The 25,695-nt window shown below is 51.0% G+C and overlaps 1 protein-coding gene across 1 annotated transcript; it reads right to left on the bottom strand.

The window, feature by feature from the left end:
• Positions 1-1,154: 1,154 nt before the first annotated feature.
• Positions 1,155-25,611, bottom strand: Atcay (ATCAY kinesin light chain interacting caytaxin). Its single transcript, XM_032907307.1, has 13 exons — positions 25,186-25,611; positions 19,602-19,728; positions 14,591-14,649; positions 11,139-11,360; positions 9,007-9,192; positions 8,636-8,738; positions 8,311-8,442; positions 7,567-7,653; positions 6,470-6,568; positions 5,881-5,916; positions 3,875-3,949; positions 3,555-3,587; positions 1,155-1,810 (listed from the first exon to the last, which is right to left on the bottom strand). The coding sequence occupies exons 2-13, from the start codon at positions 19,676-19,678 to the stop codon at positions 1,801-1,803; spliced, it is 1,119 nt and encodes a 372-aa protein (XP_032763198.1). The 5' UTR covers positions 19,679-19,728; positions 25,186-25,611; the 3' UTR covers positions 1,155-1,800.
• Between the last annotated feature and the right edge of the window lie 84 nt (positions 25,612-25,695).

Below are 25,695 nucleotides of genomic sequence, written 5' to 3'. Positions count from 1 at the left end.
GGGCCACACACCTGCCACCTCAGCTCCCAGCTGGGGCCACACACCTGCCACCTCAGCTCCCAGCTGGGGCCACACACCTGCCATCTCAGCTCCCAGCTGGGGCCACACACCTGCCACCTCAGCTCCCAGCTGGGGCCACACACCTGCCACCTCAGCTCCCAGCTGGGGCCACACACCTGCCATCTCAGCTCCCAGCTGGGGCCACACACCTGCCATCTCAGCTCCCAGCTGGGGCCACACACCTGCCATCTCAGCTCCCAGCTGGGGTCATACACCTGCCATCTCAGCTCCCAGCTGGTGTCATACACCTACCATCTCAGCTCTCAGGAGGCTGAGATAGGAAGATCAGGTGTTTGATCCTGATTGAGGCTGGTCTCAATCTGTCTCAAAACAAAACAAAAGCACTGTTTTGCACTACTCTCTCAGGTCCCCTCCCAAGGTCACAGAGTAGGGGGTCTTGGGGTTTCTGGCAGAGCTCAGATCCATGGATGGTGTTGGCAGGACACTGATTCTCTCCAGGTGGAAACCGCTGTCCTGCAGCTATCAGAGGCCAAGAAGCAAGCAAGAAACATATCAGAGGGGACACCTCACAGTGGGGTGGACAGAACCTAGCTTTGGAGGAGAGGTACAGCAGTCTCTCTCTCTCTCTCTCTCTCCTCTCTCTCTCTCTCTCTCTCTCTCTCTCTTCCTAGTCAGGGTCTCACTATGTAGTTTTTGCTGTCTTGGAACTCACAAAACTTTCCCTGCCTCCATCTCCTGAGTGCAGATATTAAAGGCATATGCCACATATGCCACCACTGCTCAGTCTTGAGGGAACCACAGGGAGAGTCCTCCCTGCAAATGTCACCTAGTCCTAATGTCCCTGGGGACAGGAGGCTCCTCCCACGCATTAACTCAGACTATCTAGCCACCCCAGGCAGAGAGTGCTTTGATCCAGCTTGGAGATCAGGTGGCCACAGTGGGACACTGTGACACATTGTCTTAGGCTCTCCCCCAGATCTCTAGCGCCCGCAGCCTTGGGTCTTCACCTTTCTTGTCACTTTCAGACACTAAACTGTCCCCTGCTTGGTGGCACAAGAGTCTGAGTCTGGACTGGGCAGGGGACAGGAAATGGACACAGCTCCTTCCCTTGGAGTGAGGCGTAAGTTAACATCTGGGGTCACATCTACTTTAAGGAGCTCGGAAATGTTGGGGTGCAGTTTGGCGGCCACCAGGCTGATCAATATATGTGCAACAGGCTTGAAGGCCCCCAAAGACAATCAAGTGGCAGAACAGGGATGTCAGGTGAAGATGTAAGGTCCACGGCCATAGCCCTGCTTGGGGTGACAGGAAGAGGGGTCGTCACATTCCACAGAGAAGCAGATGCAGCCTCAGCCGGGGCCACCAGGCACCTGAGGCTCCAGCTAGGGACACGACACGTGGCAACCAAGTCCTCATTGGGTCAGCCCAAAATACACATCTGTGTTATCCTAGCTGGGACGGAGAAGGGCATCTTGGGGATGCTGAGGCCTGGAGGAGGAACCACGGGTGTCACTGCCCAGGTCCAGCTTTGACATCCACAAGCTCAGAATGTGAAAGGGTCAAGAACCTGGTCCATTCCAAGATGTGCTTGTACCACCTTCTTCAAAAGAAAACAGTGAAATGTATTCAAGCAGCCAGAGGACCCTGGGTGCAGGGGGACATGATGGAGCCAGGAGTCCTCAGGCCGCAGAGGCACGATGAAGTCGGGGTTCCCAGGGCTTCTGATGAGGGTTACATGATGTCTGGAAAAATCTCTGTCCATCTCTAGGTTCTGGTAAATCAGGACATGCTGGAGGACAAAGGACAACTAGGGTAGGATCCGTGTCAGAGGTGGGAAGTACAATCCCGCAGGAAGACTCAGGGTGAGCTAACCTGTCTGTAAGGGTTCTGAGCAGAGGAAAATGATGCTGCCAACATGGCTAATGTAGATCCACCCATGTATTCATCCACTCATCCAACCAACCAACCAACCATACACACACACACACACACACACACACAAATAACTCCAAACACTCATCCATCCATCCACCCACTCACCCGTCCATTCACCCATCCACCCACCCATCCATTCATCCATCCATTCATCCATCCATTCATCCATCCATTCATTCATCCATCCATCCATCCACTCACCCACCCATCCACCTACCCATCTATTCACCCATCCATCCACCCATTCATCCATCCATTCCTTCATCCATCCATCAATCCATCCACCCACCCATCCACTCACCTACCCATCCATCCATCCACCCATCCACCCATCTATCCATCCATCTGTCTGTCCATCCATCCATCCACTCATCCACTCACCCATCCATCCAGCCATCCATCCATCCATCCATCCATACACCCATCCATCCATCCGTCTGTCCGTTCATCCACCCACCCATCCACCCACCCATCCATCCATCCACCCATTCATCCATCCATTCCTTCATCAATCCATCCATCCATCTGTCTGTCCATCCATCCATCTGTCTATCCATCCATCCATCTGTCCGTCCATCCATCCACCCACCATCCATTTACCCATCCACCCATCCATCCACCCATCTATCCATCCATCTGTCTGTCCATCCATCCATCCACTCATCCACCACCCATCCACCCACCCATCCATCCATCCACCCATTTATCCATCCATTCCTCCATCCATCCATCCATCCATCCATCTACCCATTCATCCATCCATCCATCCATCCATCTGTCTGTCCATCCATCCATCTGTCCACCCACCCACCCACCCACCCTCCATCCATCCACCCACCCATCCACCCATCCATCCATCCATCCATCCATCCATCCACCCACCCACCCATCCATCCATCCATCCATTCCTTCATCCATCCATCCATCCATTCCTTCATCCATCCATCCATCCATCCATCCATCCATCCATCCATCCGTCTGTCCATCCATCCATCCATCCCTCCATCCACCCACCCACCCACCCACCCACCCACTCACCCACCCATCCACCCACCCACCCATCCATCCATCCATCCACCCATCCATCCATCCACCCATTCATCCATCCATTCCTTCATCAATCCATCCATCCATCTGTCTGTCCGTCCATCCATCCACTTATCCACTCACCCATCCACCCACCCACCCATCCATCCATCCATCCATCCACCCATCCATCCACCCATCCACCCATCCATCCATCCATCCATCCATCCATCCATCCATCCATTCATCCATCCATCCATCCATCCATCCGTCTGTCCATCCATCCGTCTGTCCATCCACCCACCCTCCCACCCACTCACCCATCCATCCACCCACCCATCCACCCACCCATCCATCCATCCATCCGTCCATCCGTTGTCTGAGTTGCATCTGAGCTGCTCATCGATAGCCTTGTCCTGGCTAACATGCCCCACAGGTGGGAGGCAGAAACCCCGTGTGTTATAGTCCTGCTTGGGCAAGACCTGCACGTGTTCACCAGATGTTCAGTCACACAGATTTGAACTGTGCTAAGAACCTTCCAAGAAATCTGCTGACCTCTGGGCTATACCCACCTCGTTTCCTGGTCCTCTGTCACCTCTGCTGCCCTGTGGGTGGGGAGGAGACAGGGTGTTATTTGCTAGTCGGTGACCCTGGGCAATTCTCATTTATTTGTTGGGGCCAGAACCATTCCCAGGATGGCACCACCATTTCACGCTTTCAGGCAGAAGCAGGAGTCAGTCTGCACCTGCTGGGTAAGGGACACACCCAAACTGACACAAATCAGGGGCGGCTGCCCAGGTGTCACCCAGCCTGGGAAGGCACTGGTCACACCCTGTTTTCCCACAGCGTCCCCTGGGGTCCTGTCTCAGCCTGCCGTCCTGTGCATGCGCACCTGTCCTCTTCTTCCACAGTCTCTGGTTTTTCTTCAGACCTGGGCAGGAGGAACTCGGGCTGCGGTGGCCGAGCGCTGTGAACAGAAAGAACGAAATAACAATGGGACAATGGGAGGCAGTGGAGGTTGGGGCTCTAGGAGTAAACTGGCCTCGCCAGCCTGGGCTCATGTTAGAATTTTGTTCCTCCTGGTATGTTGGAAGGAACAGATGATCCAGCATGGGGCAAATGTGACCCATAATGCAAGGAGTGAGGAAATATGTAGCCCAGGCTAGCCTGGAACTCACTATGTAGTAGAGGATGACCACAGACTCCTGGTCCTCCTGCCTCCTCACCCCCAAGTGCTGTCACATCAGTTTATGTGGCTCTGGGGACAAGGCTCAGCGAGGCCAGCACTCTGCCAATTGAGCTGAGCGCCAGCTGCTGCCCTCCCCAGTCCAGACTTGGACGATGTGGGCAGCAGGAGGCGACCTTGCTGATCACAGCATCTGCCGTCCAGCACTGTGGAGACTGAGGCCTGGATTGGGAGACCAGCCTGGGCTGCCCAAGGAGACCTCGTCTCAAAAGGAAAAACAAAGTTAAAATGGAATATCCTCAAGTGGGTCACCGCGCTCAGGGAGAGACCACATCTGCAGCTGGGGCAGCATGGGGACCCGTTGGGCTCTACCCACTGCTACAATGCCTCCCCCATGAGATCACTAGGCTCTTACCCAGCACGAAGAGGAATACAGCTCTGACACCATGCCAGCAGTTTAAATTGGACAAGAGGCGCAGAGATGGGGGCAGGGAATGAATGGACACCCTGTCCCCTTGTCCCCATCCAGGAGGAGGGGCTTCGTGTGGGATGGGAAGTTCCAAAGTGGGGATCAGGGGCAGCACAGCCCAGTGACTGCTCTGCTGTACACTGGGACAGATGGTGACAGGCCAGTGAGAGAAACGACAAAGATGAACACACAAGGGCCTCACACCTAGTTCCTCAAGGTCTGGCAGTTGTGTGGTATGTGACTGTGTGTGGCCAAGTCAGTGGGTACTTAGGGGACTCCCATGCCTGAGACCCTGGGCACAGCCGACGTTATTTGTATGAATATGAATTTTGGGGTCACCCTGTTTGTGCTCTGAGTTGAGTAAGGCTTTCAACATAAATGAGGGAAGTGGGGCCCAGCGACATGGTTCAGAAGGTAAGGGGGCTTGCAGCCAAGTCTTAATGACCCAAGTTCAATTCCCATTGGATGGAAAAAGAACTGACTCTGCTCAAGTGATCTCTGCATGAGTGCCATGGCTTGCACACCCACATTCACAACAGAGAAATAGTAGCTAACAGTCTTCTTTGTTTCTGTCTTTCTTTTGCTCATTTTTAACTACCCTCCATTAAAAGTGCTGAAGACAGAGTTCAGGGATAACTACAGGGCAGAAAATGTTTCTTCAAGCAAGCCCTGTTCCCGTTACGAATACAAGGTTGCCAGAGTCGTGTAGCTCATATGGAGATTAGGAGTCTGGTCTTGCTAATGCACCCGTATCTCAAGGACTTCCAGAGACCTGGTCTGAGAGCCCGGACCTTTTGTGTGTATAAGGGTGCGTATGTGAAGGTCATAGGACGACTTGCATGGCAGTCATGTTCCCTTCCACCACACGGGTCCTAGAGAGCAAATTCAGGTTGTCAGTCCTGGGAGCAGCCCCAGTGCAGGCTGAGCTATCTCACTGGCCCAATCCACCTCTTTAGATGGGATAGCTCACTGAACCCCAAGCTTGCTGCTTCAGATAGGCTGGTTGACCTGGGAGTCCCAAGAATCGGTCTCTGCTCCCTCGTTTTTTTACAGATTGACACAGCTTTGCCAGACATGTTACATGGATGCCGGGAATCTGAGCTCAGGTCTTCACACTAGCCTGCCAGCACTACCCATCCCCCCTTAGCTGTCTCTTCGTCTAAAGGTGGAGTCGAGCCAGCGACGGAAGCCACCAAGCCAGCACTCACATCCCCGGCCCTGTCAGGAGGCCGTGCACACTGACCTCTCCCTCTTGGCTCGGAGTCTCTGTTCTTCATATCTGAGGGAAAGAAACACAGGTACAGTGAGTGATACTCAGGGAGGGTAGGGCCTTGCCCAGAGCTGTAAGGGCCACAGAGGCCAGGCAATGGGGACTGGGGATATGGAGAGGGACCAAGCTTCAGTGTGGGGTTGGCTGAACTGTGTGTTGAGATGAGGTTTCAGAAACTTCTTTTTTTTTTCGGAGCTGGGGACCGAACCCAGGGTCTTGCGCTTCCTAGGCAAGCGCTCTACCACTGAGCTAAATCCCCAACCCCCTGAGATGAGGTTTCAATGGCCGGTTTTCTGTAACATGTAATTTTTAATTGGATTTATTTAACGAATATATTTAAGAGTGTGCTTAGCATGCAGTTCCCACAGTGGCCAGGAGGGGGCGTCGGGGCCCTGGAGCTGGAGTAACAGGTGTTTGTGAGCCACCATGTGGGTGCTGGGAACCGAACCTCTGTCCTCTGATGGAGGAGCGGGTGCAATGACCACTGAGCTGTCATCCCCCTCCACCATAGTGCTAAGTAACCCCCAAACTCAGGGACCCTAGAGGCCAGAAGGACACTCACTGCAGGACACAGTCTGGCAGCTGCACGTGCTCCATGGGGATGAGCTGCTCCAACTCCTCGAGGCTGTGCACATACTGGATTTTACTGATGAACTTGACACTGATGGACGGGAATGAGAGTGCAAACAAGGGGTCACCAGACAAAGCCAGGCCATGCCACACCCAGCCCGCCAAGTTGCCCATGCTGGCCTCGAACCCACTACCCTCTTGCCTCAGTCTCCTCCCCAGACTTTTCCCATGGATTGTTCCAGTGGTCGGTGTGGACTGTGATGAATGACAACACTTCAGATGTGGTTTTTTTTTTTTTTTTTTTTGGTTCTTTTTTTTTTTTGGAGCCGGGACCCGAACCCAGGCCTTGCGCTTCCTAGGCAAGCGCTCTACCACTGAGCTAAATCCCCAACCCCAGATGTGTTTTTTAAAGAAACATTTACTTATCATGTGTGCACAAATAAAAGCCAAGAGGACAGCTTGAAGGAGTCGACTCCCTCTGTCTAACATTCGGTCTCAGGTATTGAACTCAGGCTGTCAGGCTTGGCAGCAAGCTCCTCTACCCATAGAGTCATCCTGACAGCCCTTTGGATGAATCCTTATTTTAAAAAAAGAAAATTCTCCCCCTAGCCTGGTGGTACATGCTGGCAATCCTGGCACTCAAAGAACTGAGGCAGGAGGATTGCCATTTTTTTTTTTTTCTTTTTCCGGAGCTGGGGACCGAACCCAGGGCCTTGCGGTTGCTAGGCAAGCGCTCTACCGCTGAGCCAAATCCCCAACCCCGAGGATTGCCATTTTAACACTGACCTATCCTAACCCACTTTTAAAAGCAACGAGGGTCAGAACAGATGACTCAGTTGTGCAAGCACCAAGACAAGTTCAAATCTACAGGAGATGCATGAGACACCAGATGGGGTTACAGCTATAACCCCAGAGCTGGAGAGACTGAGACAGGAGGATCACTGTGTCTCCAACTGCAGGCCTGGCCAGTTCCATGAATCTCAGGCTATGAAGACAAAGTGGTGGGTGGAAATCCACTGACCCTCAGGCATGCACCCAGGGCACAGCGGCCAGACCGGAGTCCTAACTAGGACAGTCACCATGTCCTACCTGATGAAGGGCCGGGAGATGGCCAGCACGGTGCGAATGAACCAGGAGGGGTGGACGATGATCAGGGACTTTAGATTCTTCCTCAGTCTGTGGGGAGAGGAAAAAGGAAGCCATTTTCACAGGTTTGGGGTGTGGGAGCCTGAGGGAGACAAGGTAGACCAGTTGCCTCCTTCTCTCCGTAGCCTGTCATCCCAAGACCTCTTAATAGGCTGCACCCTCACACTGCAGAGCGGGCCTTCCAGCTGAACAGATTTAGAAACCTTGGGATGTGTCAACACCAGACAGCAGGAGGGCCACACTGCACAGTCCTGAATTCTAGGAAGTGCTTTCGGATTTTAAAAATCTGTTGGAAGCTATTCAGGAAACTCAAAAGCGAAAAGAGCCCAGAACTCACAGACAGACAGACAGACAGACAGACAGACAGAAATAATACAACTTGATCACTGACTGGAATATTATTCAGCCATGAAAAGGGAAAGGCCTTCCTCCTGTTGCCTCTCTAGAGAGGTTGACACTTGAGGACTCAATTCTCTGAGACACAGATCAGACACAGAAGGCCACACACTATCCAGTGGTCCCTAGAGTCATCAGCCACCAACAGCTACTGGCAGGACTCCTTCAAAGTTTTGTCCACCTTGGCCTTGGGCTTCTGCTCCCTGGACTGATTAAGAACGCTGTTGCTGGTTAAACTTCCTACCTCAGTGCCCCGCCCCACCCCACCCCACCCCACCCCAGAATTCTCACCTCCTGTCAATCATGTGATAACACTTCTTCAGCCAGCCAATGCCCGGCATCCTCCTCCGGGGTGTGGCACCATTCAGGTACACGATCATGTAGTCCTCAGCCACTAGCAGCTCTAGGCTGCTGATGACGTACCTGCCCAGGGAGTTGAAAATGGTGTTCCATGTGGGGACACCGAGGGTTAGGGCCTGTGTGGGACCCCAGTGTTATCTCTGTGCTCAGTATTCCCATCTGCCTTAGAGTCTTGCTTTGTAGACCAGGCTAGCCTGAAACTCACAGAGTTCCAACTACCTTCTGCCTCCCCTTTGGGATGGGGGCACCAACTTACAGGAAGAGATTCTCCATGATGTAGTGGTAGTCTGGAGAGCTGCTATCTGGCAGGAAGCAGGCCGCAAAGACGATGATGGCGTTGAGACCTTCTCCATAGTATCCTGGGAAGAGGCATCCTGATGAGTGCCATAGTAGCCCAGGCTAGATCGTGTCCCCCCACTCCCTGAGCAGTGCCAACTGGTAGGGGGAATGGTGCCCACCACAGTAAGCACCCCAGTGTGTGGTCAGTCATCTGTGGAACCTGAAACTTGAGAGGGCTCAATGTTTCCACCCGTTAGGTGAGCCCGAGGTCCACAGACCTCTGATGGAAACCGAGTCACTGTGTGCTCCCAGGTGACATGGGAAGAGAGGGTCCCAGGGCCAGCGCACCTCCGTGGGTCACCACCTTCATGTAGGGCCGGATCATATGCAGGTCAATGCGATGCTCCTGCTCCCCGATGATGACAGTCCGCCACAGACGGCCATTGGCTGCACTGCCGTCTTCCCCAGAGCCATCCCCAAACAGGTCTGCGCTGTCACCAGGCATGTTTTTAGCAGTGGCCACTGGGGTGTCATCTGTCAGAGGGTCAGGGGGAAGGTGTGAATCCAGGTGTCTTGTCCCAGCATGCCTTCCCTGCAGACATGTATGCACACACGCACACAGAGACAGACAGACACACACGTACACACAGACAGGCAGACAGACCGACACGCACACACGCATGCACACACACACACAGACAGGCAGACAGACACACAAGCACACATGCACACAGAGACAGACAGACAGACACAGAGAGACTGACAGACACACACTCACAGACAGACAGACAGACACACACACGCATGCACACACACACACAGACAGGCAGACAGACACACACAAGCACACATGCACAGAGACAGACAGACACAGAGAGACCGACAGACACACACGCTCACAGACAGGCAGACAGACCGACACGCACATACACGCACACAGACAGACAGACAGACAGACACACAGACAGGCAGACAGGCAGACCAACACACACACAGACAGACAGACACACACATACACACAGACAGGCAGACAGACCGACACGCACATACACGCACACAGAGACAGACAGACACACACGCACACACACAGACAGGCAGACAGACACACACAAGCACACATGCACACAGAGACAGACAGACACAGAGAGACCGACAGACACACACGCCCACAGACAGAGACAGACAGACAGACAGACAGACAGACACACACACACACACACACACACACACACACACACACACACTGGTCAGTGTCAATTGTGAACATGGCAGAGTCTGGAATCCTGGGAGACGGACCTCTGGGAACACCCGCCATAATTCCCCAGCACACACGAAGCCCAGGGTTCAGCCCTGCATCCTGTCAGAAACACTGGACACCATTCTAAAATCTTAAGGCTGGGTGTGTAACCTCACATGCCAAAAGGTGGTGAGACCCACCCTGAGTGTGGCCGCCATCCCAGGCACTGGGGCCCTGGACTGAAGAGAGAGAAGGGAGCTGAGCTCCCGGTAGGCACCACGGTCAGCTGCCTCGGTCTCAGGCCTCCATTCCGGCCACGATGGAGAGCAACTGTGACTTGCTGTGGCTACATTGCCATCTCCATGGGAAGCCGCCAAGACGGCACCTAAGCCTGACTCAGCCACCACCCAGAGGGCCATCAGACCCCAATCACCACCCAGACCCCATCAGACCCCAATCACTGTTTTGCTCTCTTTATTTTTTTCTTTTTTTTTCTTTTTTTTTCCTTTTTTCAGAGCTGGGGAACTGTTTTGTTCTTTAAAAAAAAAAAAAAAAAAAGGGTTGGGATTTAGCTCAGTGGTAGAGCGCTTGCCTAGCAAGTGCAAGGCCCTGGGTTCGGTCCCCAGCTCGAAAAAAAAAACAAAAAACAAAAAACAAAACAACAACAACAAAAAACAATATTGAGACATAAATCAGGCCGACTTGAATCTCAGCACTTGAGAGGCAGAGGCAGGCAGATCTCCGTGAGTTGGAGGCTAGCCTGGTCTAAAGAGTGAGTTTCAGGACAGCCAGGGCTACAGAGAGACACTGCGTCAAGGAAAAAGCAAATGAATAGATAAAGATAAATAAAATTAAAAGGGCCTCCGAGGGCATAGCTCTCCCCAGCTGCCCCGCCCCAGACTATTTGAAGCCTGCTCAGTCATCCTCCTGGGCCCTGCAGGTGCTAAGCGAGAAGACACGCCCCTGCACATGGGTCGATCCCTAACTGATGTCTGGGATATGCGGCCGTCCGTCCCCTGGTTTACAAGGCTCCGTGCTTAACTGAACCCCATTCTAGAACCTTCTGTTGACGTCTAGTTCCCTCTGCCCTCTGCAACTCCGTGGATAGGGTCCCTCTGGGCCTTGTTCGTCTGTGGGAACCACTGTGAGAAAGTGGCCACTGAGGCTGAAAGAGGCCAAGTGAAGTGGGGAGTGGGGGTGGAGGGTGGGGAGGGGGGCCGGGCAGAGCAGCGCCCACCATTACCTTCCCACTCAAGCTCATTGCCATTTCCCAAGAACTCCAGAGAGTCAGTTTCATCTGGCGTCTCAATGTCGTCCACATTGATGTCCAGGTCATCAGGGGTGTCGAGGAAGTCATCAGACAGCAGAGAGCCCTCGCTTTGGTCCAGAGAGATGTTGATCTCTGGGGCCACCAGCGTCTTTCTCTTCCGATGTGCTCCGCTCAGGTTTAGGGTAGAGGGAGGAGCTGCCAGGCCACAAGCAAGAAAGAGAGCTCACTCTCCCTGCCACAAGATAGGGTGTTGTAAAACACAGGCTGACCTCAAACTCACTGTGTAGAGAGGACGGCCTTGAACTCCTGGTGTCCACCTTCCAGTGCTGGACCCCAGGGCTAGCCCCTGCTTAGGACCATCCAGTGAGGGTTGGGGGATGGTCAGGGGTGGAACTCCCTCCTTATTGTTGTAAAAATCCTGGTTTTTGTTGGTGTGATGGAGTGGTATTATTAGAAGGTGTAGCCCTGAGCTGGAGAGATGGCTCAGTGGTTAAGAGCACTGACTGGGGGTTGGGGATTTAGCTCAGTGGTAGAGCGCTTGCCTAACAAGCACAAGGCACTGGGTTCGGTCCCCAGCTCCGGAAAAAAAAAAAAAAAAAAAAAAAAAAAAAAAAAAAAAAAAAAAAACAAGAGCACTGACTGCTCTTCCAGAGGTCCTGAGTTCAATTCCCAGCGACCACATGGTGGCTCACAACCATCTGTAACGGGATCCAATGCCCTCTTCTGGTGTGTCTGAAGACAGCTACAGTGTACTCACATAAATAAAATAGATTAATTAATTTTAAAAAGAAGGTGTGGCCCTGTTGGAGTAGGTGTGTCCCTATAGACATGGCCTTAACACCCTCATTCTAGCAGCCTTCAGATGAAGATGCAAAACTAACTTTCAGCTCCATGCTGCAACCTTGATGATAATGGACTGAACCTCTGAACCTGTAAGTCAGCCCCAATCAAATCTTGTCCTTGTAAGAATCACATTGGTGGGGTTGGGGATTTAGCTCAGTGGTAGAGCGCTTGCCTAGCAAGCGCAAGGTCCTGGGTTCAGTCCCCAGCTCTGAAAAAAAGAAAAAAAAATCACATTGGTGGGCTGGAGAGATAGCTCAGTGGTTAAGAGCACTGACTGCTCTTCCAGAGGTCCTGAGTTCAAATCCCAGAAACCACATGATGGCTCACAACCATCTGTAATGAGGTCTGATGCCCTCTTCTGGTGCATCTGAAGACAGCTACAGTGTACTCATATATAGTAAATAAATAAATCTTTAAAAAAAAAAAAAAGAATCACATTGGTTATGGTGTCAGTTCACAGTAGTAAGACAGAAGTTGGTACCAGGGACTGGGGTATTGCTTTCATAGGCCTAACCATGTTTTTGTCTGGAAGAATGTGGATTTGGGGACTTTGGATTTGGAAAGCAGTAGAGGCTTAACGGAGTATCCTAGCAAGAGTATGGAAGATTTTGTTACTGACAGTGATTTGAATTGCATGGATCTGGCCTAAGAGGTTTCAGTGGAGAATTTAAATATGTGGTCTAGAGACTGTTCTCGTGGTATTTTGGTGAAGAATGAGACTATTTCTTCCCCTTGTCAGAAGAGTCTTCCTGAGGCTAAGGTGAAGAATCTCAGAATAATTATATTGACAAAGGAAGTCTCAGAGACGCCCATCATAGACTTTGTTCTCCGGTTAAATCTCATGAAGAACATTCTAAACATCGTAGCAAACTGAGAAAGGAAAAATGTAAAATATACAGTTTGAGTATTAAAGGGCTCCAGGAAGGGAAACGGAGCTGAATCCTGTGTTGGAGGATATTAAATTGAATTAAGGGAGTGGTGACCTTGGGGCAAGATTCACCCAGTTAAGCTTAGATCCAGGCATGGCAGTGCAAGCCTTTAATCCCAGGAGGCAAAGACAAGCAGATCCCTGAGTTCAAGGCCAGCTTAGACAGAGCAAGTTCTAAGTGAAGAAAACTTGAACCAGGTTTTGTGGTCCACACCTTTAATCCCAGTGTTTAGGAGAGAGACCTGCAGATCTCTGAGTTCAAAGTCAGAGCAAGTTCCAGGACAGCCAAGCTTGGGCAGTGAAGGAGTTGGAGAGCAGAAAGCTGGTGATAATGTAACAGAACAAGGGAACCATGTTCCAGCCCCAGCATGCCGCAGAACTGGCAGCTTTGGCCAGAATAAAAGGGACTACGCCCTCTGGTGGCTTGCATGAAAATGGCCCCACAGGCTTAGAGCCGGACATCATTGGTAGTGTGGCCCTGTTGGAGGAGTTATGTCCCTGTAGGGGTGGAACGTTAAGGTCTCCTGTGTTCAAGCTCCACCCAGTGTGGCTCGCAGTCTCCCCTTGCCTATGGATCAAGACGTAGAACTAGGGCTGGAGAGATGGCTCAGCGGTTAGAGCACTGACTGCTCTTCCAGAGGTCCTGAGTTCAACTCCCAGCAACCACATGGTGGCTCACAACCATCTGTAATGGGATCCAATGCTCTCTTCTGGTGTGTCTGAAGACAGCGACAGTGTACTTATATATAATAAATAAATACATCTTTTAAAAAAAAGACGTAGATCTCTCAGCTCCTTCTCTAGCACCAGGTCTGCCTGCGTGCTGCCACACTTCTCACAATGATAACGGACTAAACCTATAAACCTCTAAGCCAGCCCTGATTAAATGTTTCCCTTTATGAGTAAGCATTGCCGTGGCCACGGTGTCTCTTCACAGCAATAGAACACTAAGCCACGTCTAGTGGTGAACTCTTCCTCTTGGCCTCAGGAGCTCATCGTCCATATATTCTGATCTGCCTGCACAGCCAAGGCAATCCCCCTGCCTCAGCCTCACATGTTCTAGGCAAATACCTCCACGCTCAGACATGGATTAAATAAATATATTTTGTAACTGAAAAAAAATGCGTGTCCAGGTGTGTGTGGGTACACGGGCAGTGCCCTGCACAGGAGTCTCCTCGGTCCCTCGCCACCTTGGGCTTTTGAGATGGGGACACTCACTGAACCTGGGCATCCGTGATTAGGATAGACCAGCTAGGTAGTGAGTCCTGGACATCCTCCTGTCTACACCTGTGCAGCGCTAACGTCACAGATGAGCTCTACCTTGCGTGACCTCTCTCCACCAGGGTTTGGGAATCTGAACTCAGGTGCTTGTCGCACTGAGCAACCCCACCATCAACCCCTGGGGTCCTGATTGGAAGCACATCACCTGCACTTCATCTCTGGGGGATCAGAGACAGAGACATCAGAGAAGCAGCTTAAGGACACACAGTCAGACATGGTGCCATTTTCAAATGGGAGTTCTCAATCATGGGCTCTGACCCCTGTGGCCTTGGTGCACACCAGTACCTCCCCCCTACTCTCCACCCTGCAGGCAGCCCCAGGCACCTGAGTACCCTGAAACCAAGCTCCTCATGTCTGCATTCCACATGCTTACAGGAGGAGTCTTCCACCGTGCCGCCCAGGTGATCCTCCCCGGTGTCTTCTGGGAGCGGTCTGCGGAAGCCGCCAGGAACCAGCATCAGAAATACAGCAGGAGGAATGCATAGGAATGGTGAATGACGGTGACAGGTCCAGCCAAAGGAGGAGGAGAGAGGGAGAGAGAGAGAGAGAGAGAGAGAGAGAGAGAGAGAGAGAGAGAGAGAGAGAGAGAGGTTAAGAGCATTGATTGCTCTTCCAGAGGTCCTGAATTCCCAGCACCCACACGGTGGCTCACAACCATCTGTAATGGGATCTGATGCCCTCTTCTGGTGGGTCTGAGGACAGCGACAGTGTGCTCACATACATTAAATAAATAAATCTTAAAACAAGAAAAGAAAGAAAATTCAGTCAGATCAACACAGTAATGCCTCAGCCTCTGCTCTCCCTCAGCACAGAGTTCCAGAAGCATCCACATGGAAGGATGCCTCAGCCCCCAGCCCCTCACTGCAGGATTCTGGACAGGAGCTCTACTCGAGCCGACACACGCTCCCTCTCACAGATACCTGAAGGGGGGTCCTATCTGTCTCCTCTTGGCTCCCTCAGAAACAGTGGGACGCGTATTTCACAGACAGAAACCTCAAGCAGGTCACAGAGCCCCCGGGCTCAGGGTCACTGCATGGAGTGACTTTGTGCTCTCGGCTGTGTGGTAGGCACAGTGCAGCATCCTGTACTTCAGGGTGGCCCCAAACAGCCAATCCTCTTACATTGGCTTCCCGGTGTCAGCGAGACCTTGTCTCCACAATCAATCAATAAATGAATAAATAAGTATTTTCAAGATTAAAGTCCAGGAAGGGGTGGCGTACACTTTTAATCCCAGAGCTCAGGAGGCAGAGGCAAGCAGATCTCTGTGAGTCTGACACCAGCCTTGTCTACAGAGTGAGTTCCAGGACAGCCAGGGCTACACGGAGACATCCTGTCTCAAAGACAAAAATTAAAAATGAAAGAAGATGTGCATGTTCGTGTGAGGCTGGGAAGATGATCAACAGGGAACAGAAGTCCAAGGGACTTAACTACATAGGAGACTATAGGCTAGCCTGGGCTACCTGACACCCTATCTCAAAAGTAAGCAGTGAAAAAGCTGGGCCAGTTCTGGACTGTGGAGTCAGCCTCTGCTATGTGTGCCAGACGCTAACCCCTTAGCTGCTCTCCCACGCCAAGGTGCTGGGGAAAGGTAGTACTGAGCAACCTTGCACTCTGAGACCGGGTCACCCGGACAGGTTCCCGGACTTGGAGAGGTTGGTCCAGGTTGGGTGCTGATGAACCAAAACCCTTGCCTCTGCCTCCCCAGCACAGAGGTCAGAAGCCCACGCCTCACCCAGATGCTCATGGCCCCTGGGGATTTGGAGTCAGGTGACTTAGCTAGTCACTGAGCCGGCCCAGCAGTAACCCCAGTTTTGGTTTTGGTTTTGTTGCAAAAGAGTTTCTCTTTATGTCCCTGCTGCCCTGGAGTTCACTGTGTAGACCAGGCTGGGTTCAAACTCAGAGATCCTCCTGCCTCTGCCTCTGCCTCTGAGCCTCAGCTTTTCAGGGAGGCAAGAGACTGGAGAGAGGCGTTCGAGATGGCCAGCATAGCTGTAGTGGTGAATTTAGAACCATCTGGAAGCTTGGCCGGGGACCATGGGAAAGCGAAGTGAGAAAGATACTTATCTACCTTTTTCTGGTTTTGCTTTCCGTGGGTCAACTGGGAATGAACACGTTAGACAGAACATTCTAGAGATAAACACCCAGTCAGTTTTCAATTGTGTGAGTAGCACGATGAAATCCTATTGTTTTGTGTCACGAATCACCACTTAGGTCAGAGCTTCTCCTCTGTACCTGCTGTGCTCCTGTCAGCTCAGGGGCCGTGTTAGCCATTTATCACAGACTCAGAGCAGTCATGGCCACAGGACCTTTATTTTATATACTTAGAAATGGCTTCAGAGTGTCACTATGTTCAATGTACCCAAAAGAAATGAGGTGAGGAGAATTTGGAAAATTGATGTTACCGAGCAGTGGTGGTGCACACCTTTAATCCCATCACTGGGGAGGCAGAGGCAGGCAGACCTCTGAATTCAAGGCCAGCCTGGTGTATAGAGCTACAGGATAGCCAGGGCTACAAAGGGAGACTGTCTCAAAACAAAAACAAGAACTCAACTGACTTCAGGCTGGGAAGATCCAGAGCTGTAACCCTGTACGAGTGACTCTCAGGGCTCCGTCCCCAGCTTCCTGTAAACCAATCAGGCCGAGAGCTCCCTGTCATCCTGCTCCCTGCTAAGACAGGGGCAGTGAGAGTTCAAAGCTTTCTCAGCTACAGAACTAGTTCAAAGCTAGCTTGGGCAATGCGAAACCCTGCACCAAAGTGAAACCAGACACACTCATTCTCTCTGTGTGTCTCTCTATCTCTGTCTCTGTCTGTCTCTCACTGTCTTTGTCTGTCTTTCTCCCTCTCCTTCTCTGTGTCTGTGTCTCTGTCTCTCTATGTGTCTCTCTGTCTCACTGTCTCTCCCTCTCCGGGGACGGAAGCACACAACTCTGGGTGGTTCCCTGTCTGAAAGACTGTGCAGCACACAGGGACCTCTGTGAGGCTGCAGCTGGGCCGGGGTCCTCAGAGGCCTGGTGGGCCGAGTGCCAGGCTGGCATGGATGTAGCATGACACAAGGGAGTATTTATCCGGAGATGGGTGGGGACACTCACTGCCACGGTCTCCTGGATAAGGACATCCGTGACTGTGCACAGCTGGACATAACTTGCTGGCCAAGGAGGCCAGGCTCAGGGGCTTCTAAAGAAGCACACACTTCTGCCTTTTGTCTCTTGTCAAGAGTCTCACAGAACTCAGGAGAGCTGTGAACTCCCAAAGTATCCAAGAATGGCCTTGATCGGACTCCATGATCCTTCCGCCTCCACCTCTGAGTGCTAGGGGATGACAGCCGTGAATTTGTGTGCGTCTGGGATGGATGTCGGAGCTTCCTGCATGCAGGTGCACTGCCCTGGCCCTCTGACTTCCAACCTCCACATATATGCTTTCTTTCTTAGTTTTCTCTGTGTAGCCCTGGCTGTCCTGGAAGTCGCTCTGTAAACCAGACTGGCCCCAAACTCTGTCTCTGCCCCCTGAGTGCTGGGATTAAAGGCGAGCCCTTCCACTACCTGACCCTACTTGTTTTTTTAACTCTGTATTAGGGAAGTCAGTGCCAGATCACTTTGTTGTAGCGGTGAATTAGTTAAACTGCTTTGGCTCCCGGAGGGGCTCATGAGCCCTGCACCTGCCCAAGAGCTCTCTGGATTCACAAATGAAACACACACACACACACACACACACACACACACACGCACGCACGTACACACACACGCACGTACACACACACACGCACGCACGTACACACGTACGCACACTCACTCGCCAGCTAATTTTGATATGCCCTGACTAGCTCAATGGTTAAGCACTTCTAAATTTCCCAGAGTCTAGCAAACTGTCCCCTCTGGTAATCCTGTATTTTTAGTTCTTTTTTTTTTTTTTTTCTTTTTCTTTTTTTTTTTTTCCGGGGCTGGGGGCCGAACCCAGGGCCTTGCGCTTACTAGGCAAGCGCTCTACCACTGAGCTAAATCCCCAACCCCAATCCTGTATTTTTAAAATGTATATTTCATCTCTGCTACCCCACACCCAGTGGGGGAGTGGCCCCTAGAGCTACTTTCCGGAATTCTTCCATGGCTGGTCTGGTTCTTTCCTGCGGCTCTTAAATCTGATCCCTCCTAGTCATAGTGAGTCACCATCTCCACCCCCTCCACCAGCAAGCACAAATTCAAAGTCCCGCCCCGCCTCCCTGCCCAGCCAATGGCTGTATGGCAATTCTTCATTATCGATGGAAGCCAGCTGGGGGCGTGGACCCTCAGTTCTGGAAGCACAAGATGAAGCATTAGAAACAACCCCAATACTTTTTCTCCATTTGTTCTTGAGAAAGGGCCTCTCAATGGCCAGGATACCCATGTCTGCATGACCAGACACTATGTCTGGTCAGCAAGCTCCAAGATCCCACAAGATCAGATCACAAATGGCCTCTTGGCTTCATCCCTGGGCTCTAGGGCTTGAAACTGGATCCTCAGAAATATATTGCAAGTACTTTACCCTGGAAGTCATCTCCCCCAGACTTGTTTTTTTTTTTTTTCAAAATAGTATTTCTTTCTCTTTTTTTTTTTGAAGATTTATGTATTTTATGTATGTGAGTACACTGTCGCTGTCTTTAGACACACCAGAAGAGAGCATCAGATCCCATTACAGATGGTTGCGAGCCACCATGTGGTTGCTGGGATTTGAACTCAGGACCTCCAGAAGAGCAGTCAGTGCTCTTAACCACTGAGCCATCTCTCCAGTCCTCTCAAAATAGTATTTCATTTATCTCAGGCTAGTCTATAAGTTGCTATGCTGCCTTTGACCATGCCCCAAATCCCTCCCACCCAGGCAGGGCTCCGCCCCTGATCACGCCCCAGCTTTTGAGGGGTGTAGGGGAGAATTACAGGTGACGGCTCCACCTCTACCACACCCCTGTCCCCTCACTGGGGGACTCTAGGCCGGGGTTTTACTCTGACCACGCCCCTAGACACTCAAGGGGAGATTTCAGGCAGCGTTCCTTTTTTTTTTTTTTTTTTTTTTTTCTTTTTTTCGGAGCTGGGGCCTTGCGCTTCCTAGGCAAGCGCTCTACCACTGAGCTAAATCCCCAACCCCTCGGCGCCCATTCCTAACCAAGCTCCTTTGCTATTTGATACAGGGTCTTGCTCTGCAGGCAGCTCAGGTTAGCCTGAACTAATTTTCTGGCTCCCTCTGTGGAGAGCTGAGCTGTGAGCCTTGGTCATCACACCCAGCCTGGCTACAAGAATTCCCTGTCTGGTAGTCTTGGTAGAAGTGCTTCCGGAAGACTCTGACACCATCAGCAACAATTGCTGTTGCTGCCAGGAGTGACCCGGGGACCTGATGACAGGGACGCTGGCGCCCTCACCTGGGCAGATCCTCATCCTGCCATTCATCCCTCACGTCCACATTTTCCATCCGTAATGTAGCTTCTGTGGTCCCCATGAGAGCTGGAAAGAAAGCCGGCTGGAGGCTTGGGTGACCCAGAAGATGATCTGGGGGGGAAAAAAAAAAAAGAACAGACTGAACTAGACAGCCATGACTGCAGCCTCCCACCCGCGACACGCGTCTGTGTGGAGCTTTGACTGAACCATCTCACAGTAGTAGAATTCTAGTTCACAGATGAGCACACACGGGACTTAGGTCATCTCCTCCTGTGTATAAACTCAGGCTAATTCATTCCCCCTCCTTTTCCACCAACCTCAACTGTGGAGGAATAAAACCAAAACCAAACCAAAGAAGCCTAAAACACAGCCAACTGGAAGAGGGGGCAGAGGCAGAGGCAGACGGATCTGAGTTCAAGGTCAACTTCCAGGACAACCAGGGCTACACAGGAAAGCTTGAAAACCAAAGAAACAAACCCACCAACCTCATTCATAGTATGAATGACTGTCAGGGTCATTTTCCCGTTGTGATCAGCGCTTTAAAAAAAAAAAAAAAAAAAAGGAACTTCTCTTTGACCAGCTTCTATTGGATCCACAGTCCAATCATAAGAACTATAGTAAGGGCTGGGTAGAAGGCTCGGTGGTTAAGAACATTGACTGCTAGGGGTTGGGGATTTAGCTCAGTGCAGAGCGCTTGCCAAGCAAGCGAAAGGCCCTGGGTTCGGTCCCCAGCTCCAAAAAAAAAAAAAAACAAAAAAACAAAAAAAAAAAAAAAAAACAAAACAAAAAAAAAAAAAAACATTGACTGCTCTTCCCGAGGTCCTGAGTTCAAATCCCAGCAACCACATGTTGACTCACAACCATCAGTAATGGATCTGATGCCCTCTTCTGCTGTGTCTGAAGACAGCTACAGTGTACTCATACATAAAATAAATAAATCTTTAAAAAAAAAAAGAACTATAGTAAGAATTCTGGAATTTTGGTTTCTTTGGGAAACACAGAAATGTTGTAAAAATATGTTTTTCCTTTAATCCCTGGTGTGGGATGTGGGGCTGCTTTGGACCGTCTGCAGCAGCTGACTGTGATTTGCCTCATGCTCTAGCAGAGGTGTGGTTTTTCCAGCTATTGATAATTTGTGTGGTTGTGCGACCTTTGGAATTCTGGTGACTTTTCAGAGGATATATAAATGCTAGGGCCCTGAGACAGGATGGATGGGTTGAGGTTTGTTAGTAGTCGTGGTCAAAAAAGAAGCAAAAAGAAAGAAATTCGATTCAGGGATCTCTCTCTTCTCTTTCCCTCTCTCTCTCTCCCCCCTCTATCCTTCTTTCTCTGGTACTGACGGGATGAAACTGGGGATGGGAAACTCAGGCTTGTCTATAAGTTGCTATGCTGCCTAAGGAGTGGGGAAAAGAAAACCTACAAAGTAGCAAAGGCCAGCTACAAGTGTTGCCCAGGGTGCGGCTCTGTAAAGAAAATGGAAACATTGATTCCAAATGCTGCAGAGGGAACAGCAGGGAATGAAGAAATGTTTGGTTTTTTTTTTTCTCAAGATGTCAACAAAACATTTATTGCAGCTGCTACCACTGGGATGTTTCCTGCTTTGCTCCCAGAGGGGATTTTCTGGGTTTTTTTCCTTTTATTTTTATTTTTATATTGTTTCAAAGAAAGGTTGGGAAAATTGCAGGTGGAAATGGCGGGGCCTGAGAAACAGCAGCTACAACATGGCTGAAATGGAATAACAGAAGGGGTCACTCTACTCTTTTCTGAAAGGGTTGCAGAGTTCGGGGTGCAGCTGGAGAGGTTGAGGGTGGAGATGGCAGCACTTGGGAATCAAGGAGCACCAGAGAGAGAACAAGGCTCAGTCTGGGTGACTGGGAGAGCAGGCAGGCATTTCCGCAGGTGAAAAGGGGGAAACAGGGGTTGGGAATTTAGCTCAGTGGTAGAGCGCTTGCCTAGGAAGCGCAAGGCCCTGGGTTCGGTCCCCAGCTCCGGAAAAAAAAAAAAAAGAAAAAAAAAAAAAAAAAAAAGGGGGAAACAACTTCACCAGGAGAAGGTCCAGTCAGAGAGAAGCTGGAAAAGCAGGAAGACAGGCTGATGGGAGAGTTAGGGAAGGAGTGGCCTGGGGTTAGGAGACCACCATCAGCTTTTCCAGTGCTCACACAGCGCATGCCTGCTAATGGTGGGAACACGGTTGATGAGATAGGATGGCGTCCTACAGAAACGATACACCTAAGGCCTTTTAAAGAGGTTATAGTTTCGGGGCTGGGGATTTAGCTCAGTGGTAGAGCGCTTACCAAGGAAGGGCAAGGCCCTGGGTTCGGTCCCCAGCTCCGAAAAAAAAAACCAAAAAAAAAAAAAAAAGAGGTTATGGTTTCATGTGGGATGCATTTGCCTTATGTGAAACAAATTTTAAATAACTGGGCTACTGAAAATAGAATTATTCTCTGGAACAAGGCATCTCTAAGGGCAATGCTTAAAAAAAAACAAACCAAGGGTTGGGGATTTAGCTCAGTGGTAGAGCGCTTGCCTAGCAAGCGTTCGGTACCCAGCCCAAAAAAAAAAAAAAAAAAAAAGAAAAAGAAAAAAACAAAAACAAAAACAAAAATAAAAACAAAACAAAACAAAAAAACTAGGAAGAAGGCCTAGGCTTCCAGGCGTATGCAGGCAATGTGATAGGGTTGCCATTGGACCAGTGAGTATAGATCCAAGAGAGATATTCAAGGCAATTTCTTACCATTGAGACATGGCCTTGGGGACCTGGTTTGAGGCCCTGTGACAAAAACTACAGGCCATTTCAGTCAAGGAATAGCACACAACAAAAAGAAAAAAACTTTAAATCTAAGATATAGAGTTGATAGTGTTCTGCTTACTTTAAATTTTCTGAATGTTAATGAGAAAGCAGCCGAGAGACACTGGGTTACAGAAAAATGAAACTGTGGAATTAAATCAGCCTATGTATTATAAGGCTGTGTTAACATTGTGGAATAAAAGCCCGCGGGCTGGAGAGATGGCTCAGTGGTTAAGAGCACTGACTGCTCCTCCAGAGGTCCTGAGTTCAAATCCCAGCAACCACATGGTGGCTTATAGCCATCTGTAATGGGATCCGATGTCCTCTTCTGGTGTGTCTGAAGACAGTGTACTCACATAAAATAAGTAAGTCTTTTAAAGGGGGGGGGGTGCTGAGAGGTCTGGGATTTTGGCTCTTTGAGAAACAGAGAAATATTTGAGTATATGCTTTCATTTTAATCCCAGGCGTGGGATGTGGGGCTGCTTCAGACTGTCCGCAGCAGCTGACTGTGATTTGCCTCGTACTCTAGCAGAGGCGTGGTTTTGCCAGCTGCAGACAGTTTCTGTGATTGTGTGACCTTTGGAATTCTGAGGACTTTTCAGGGGACACATAAATGCTAGGGCGCTGAGACAGGATGGGTGCCTTGTGGTTTGTTAGTAGCCAGGGTTGAAGAAGAAGGAAAAGGAAGGATTTTCCTCATTCTTCTCTCCACTGTTACTTTGTTTCTCTTCTATCTAGTGATGGGGGCAGGGGGTGTGAAATTGGGGGGACAAAAGGTAAAGAGAGAACCCACAAAGAAGCAAAGACCAGGTACCAGAACCACACAGTGGAAGAGAGAACCGACTGCCAGGTTAGGTCCTGACCTCCGCATTCTGTCAGTGCCTCAGTTTCCCTGTCTGTTAGTAGTTGGGTAAGTCATGACTTTTGGGGTGTCCCCTGAGCCTGTCACTCCTCATTCCCACACTCCATAAAATCATTGGCTTGTGTGTGTGCGTGGTGTGCACGTGTAGATGGAGGTTATAGGTCAATACCAGTGTCTTTGTCACTCTCTGCTGTTCATTTTGAGGCAGAGGCTTTCTGCACCAGTCCAGGTACCCTCCAGTCTCTGCTTCCCTAGGGCTGGGACCCTTTTTTAGTTCCAGACTTATTTTGTGTATCTATTTTGCCTCCATAGATGTCTATGCACTGTGTGCATGCCCTGTACCTTTGAAGGGCAAGAGAGGAGGTGTCTGATCTGGAGCAGGTCTTCTGCAAGATCAGCCAGTGTTCCAACTACTGAGCCACCTCCCTTCCAGCCCCAACTGGGTGTGTGTGCGTGTGTGCGTGTGTGTGTGTGTGTGTGTGTGTGTGTGTGTGTGTGTCTTTCTTTGTGTAGCCCTGGCTCTCCTGAACCTCACTATATGGTCCCACCCCAGCCCAAGTGCCAGGATTAAAGGTGTTCATTGCCAACTTGGTCACCTTTACAGTTAGTTATCTATTTTGACAGTGTGTGCTGTGTTTGTACTTCTTTGACTATTCCAGGAGGTCAGAGGACAGCGTGGAGGTCTTGGGTCTCTCCTTCCACTCTGTGGGTCCCCAGCAAACTCAAGCCAACAGGTCTTTACTGGCTCAGCTCTGTGCACCCAGAAGCCATCGTGGGGGGCTTTTTCTGCAAGTGCTGCCGATCGAACTCCTGTTACAAGGTGAGCCCTTGCACCTCTGTCTGGTTTGTGAACCAGTAGTTACAACTGGGACGGTTCCTCCTCCTCCCTCACCAGCAAGGCATTGGACAGCATGGTGCTGTGGTGCCATGGAGACTCTCCCCAGACTGTCAGTCAGATGAAGTACTTCGTGTGGCAGCCAGTGTTGGGAGGACAGACACACACACACAACTAGGGATGCCCCCAAACCAAACCCTGGCACCCACGGGACCATGTCTGCTACATCACATCTTTCTTCTTATTTCTATGTTGACAACAGGATTCCAGGGTCCAGGGCTGACTACCAAGTCACCCCTAGTCAGTTCCCTGATCCGATGACAAGGGCCACTGCCCAGCCTAGCAATCAATGCTCACACAGCCATGTATGGCTGGTGTCTAGGGTGTGTCTCCAGCAGCCAGTAGATGATGGCCAGCAGCTGAGAGGTGCCTGGGAGACACGGAGTCCGGAGGAGGCGGGGCCCACTTGAATGTCATCACTCATTCATGAAGAAGACAGTGAGACACAGCAGGAGAAGAAAAAAATATCTGTCCCCCAGTGTGTCTCCAACGTGGGGTGAGCAGCTGGCCTCCCCAAGCGCTGAGTCAAATCCATTGTGTCTGTGCAGGGAGGTGACACGGGTCCTCTGTGACCCTCGTGAGCAGGAAAGGACCCCTCTCATCTACACACTTCCTAGACCTGGGTGTGGTGGGTGTCCAGTGGATGCCAGGTGACAGTGAGGGACCAGGAACCCCCTAAAATCCAGGATAAACAGTGCAGGTCCCGGCCGGTGGCCATGCTGCTAAGAACCCACCCTTTTTAATGTATATGCAGTGCTGATTTCTCCGAGCCGCAGGCAGGGTTATAAATAGAAAACACCCGACACCGGATGGGAGGTTTACCGCCCTCAGGATGCTCTGCCAAGAACTGGGGCTCTAATCCTTGGGCTCTGCGTTCCCTCACCCCACCCCCGACCCTTCTGGCTGGCGCAGTATCTGCGCTGGGGTGCCGCCAGCGTCTCCCCAGTAAACCTTTCCACACCTGGGCTGGAAGCAAGGGACAAATGACAATTTAAATTTCCAGTTTGCAAAAGGCCCACTCACCTCGGTGGCGACGGCTGCCCGTGCGCTGTCACTCGGACACAAAGGCGGGCATTTCTTGGTGGTACCCAGGCGAGGGGCCTGGCGGAAGGATGCTCAGGGTCAAGTCCACATCCGAAGAAGGTCACCCAGGGCGACGTGGCCACGCACACCTGTGAGGCCCAGCTGTAGAAGGCGGCGCCGTGGGTTAGTAGCAGCACCCCTGTCCCCCTTTAGTCTCCGTGTACCCCGCCATCGCGGTCCAGGCCTGCTGCGGCTCTGGCTTTTCCCTTTCTGGTGGCTGAGGCTCTGTCTGCCCTCAGATAGTGAAGGAAGCTGCTTTTGTGTGCAGGGGGCGGGCTCAGGCCTGATAGACAGCTCCAGCATCCCTACCTGCATCCTCCTCTTCCCATTGGCTGAGGGGAAAGCATCTCTCTCAGCCATGCCCAGAACAGAGCAGGGGAAAAAAAAAAAAAAAAAAAAAAAAAAAGAAAAAGAAAAAGAAAATCTCTGAGATGGTGCATCTCACTTATG

The sequence above is a fragment of the Rattus rattus genome, chromosome 1, assembly GCF_011064425.1.
Source record: "Rattus rattus isolate New Zealand chromosome 1, Rrattus_CSIRO_v1, whole genome shotgun sequence".
In the NCBI taxonomy this organism is placed as follows: Eukaryota; Metazoa; Chordata; class Mammalia; order Rodentia; family Muridae; genus Rattus; species Rattus rattus.
Note: the sequence above shows the minus strand (reverse complement) of the source record. Positions and strands in the feature narration are given on the sequence as shown.

What these genes read in the sequence shown, in the direction of transcription:
- Atcay (XM_032907307.1), bottom strand. Translation starts at nt 19,678, where the DNA reads ATGGGGACCACAGAAGCTACATTACGGATGGAAAATGTGGACGTGAGG. An exon ending in CAATGAGCTTGAGTGGGAAG is followed by an intron (nt 9,193 to 11,138) that starts GTAATGGTGGGC and finishes ACCCTCTGACAG; the next exon opens with ATGACACCCCAGTGGCCACT. An exon ending in CTCCGAGCCAAGAGGGAGAG is followed by an intron (nt 3,950 to 5,880) that starts GTCAGTGTGCAC and finishes TTCTGTTCACAG; the next exon opens with CGCTCGGCCACCGCAGCCCG.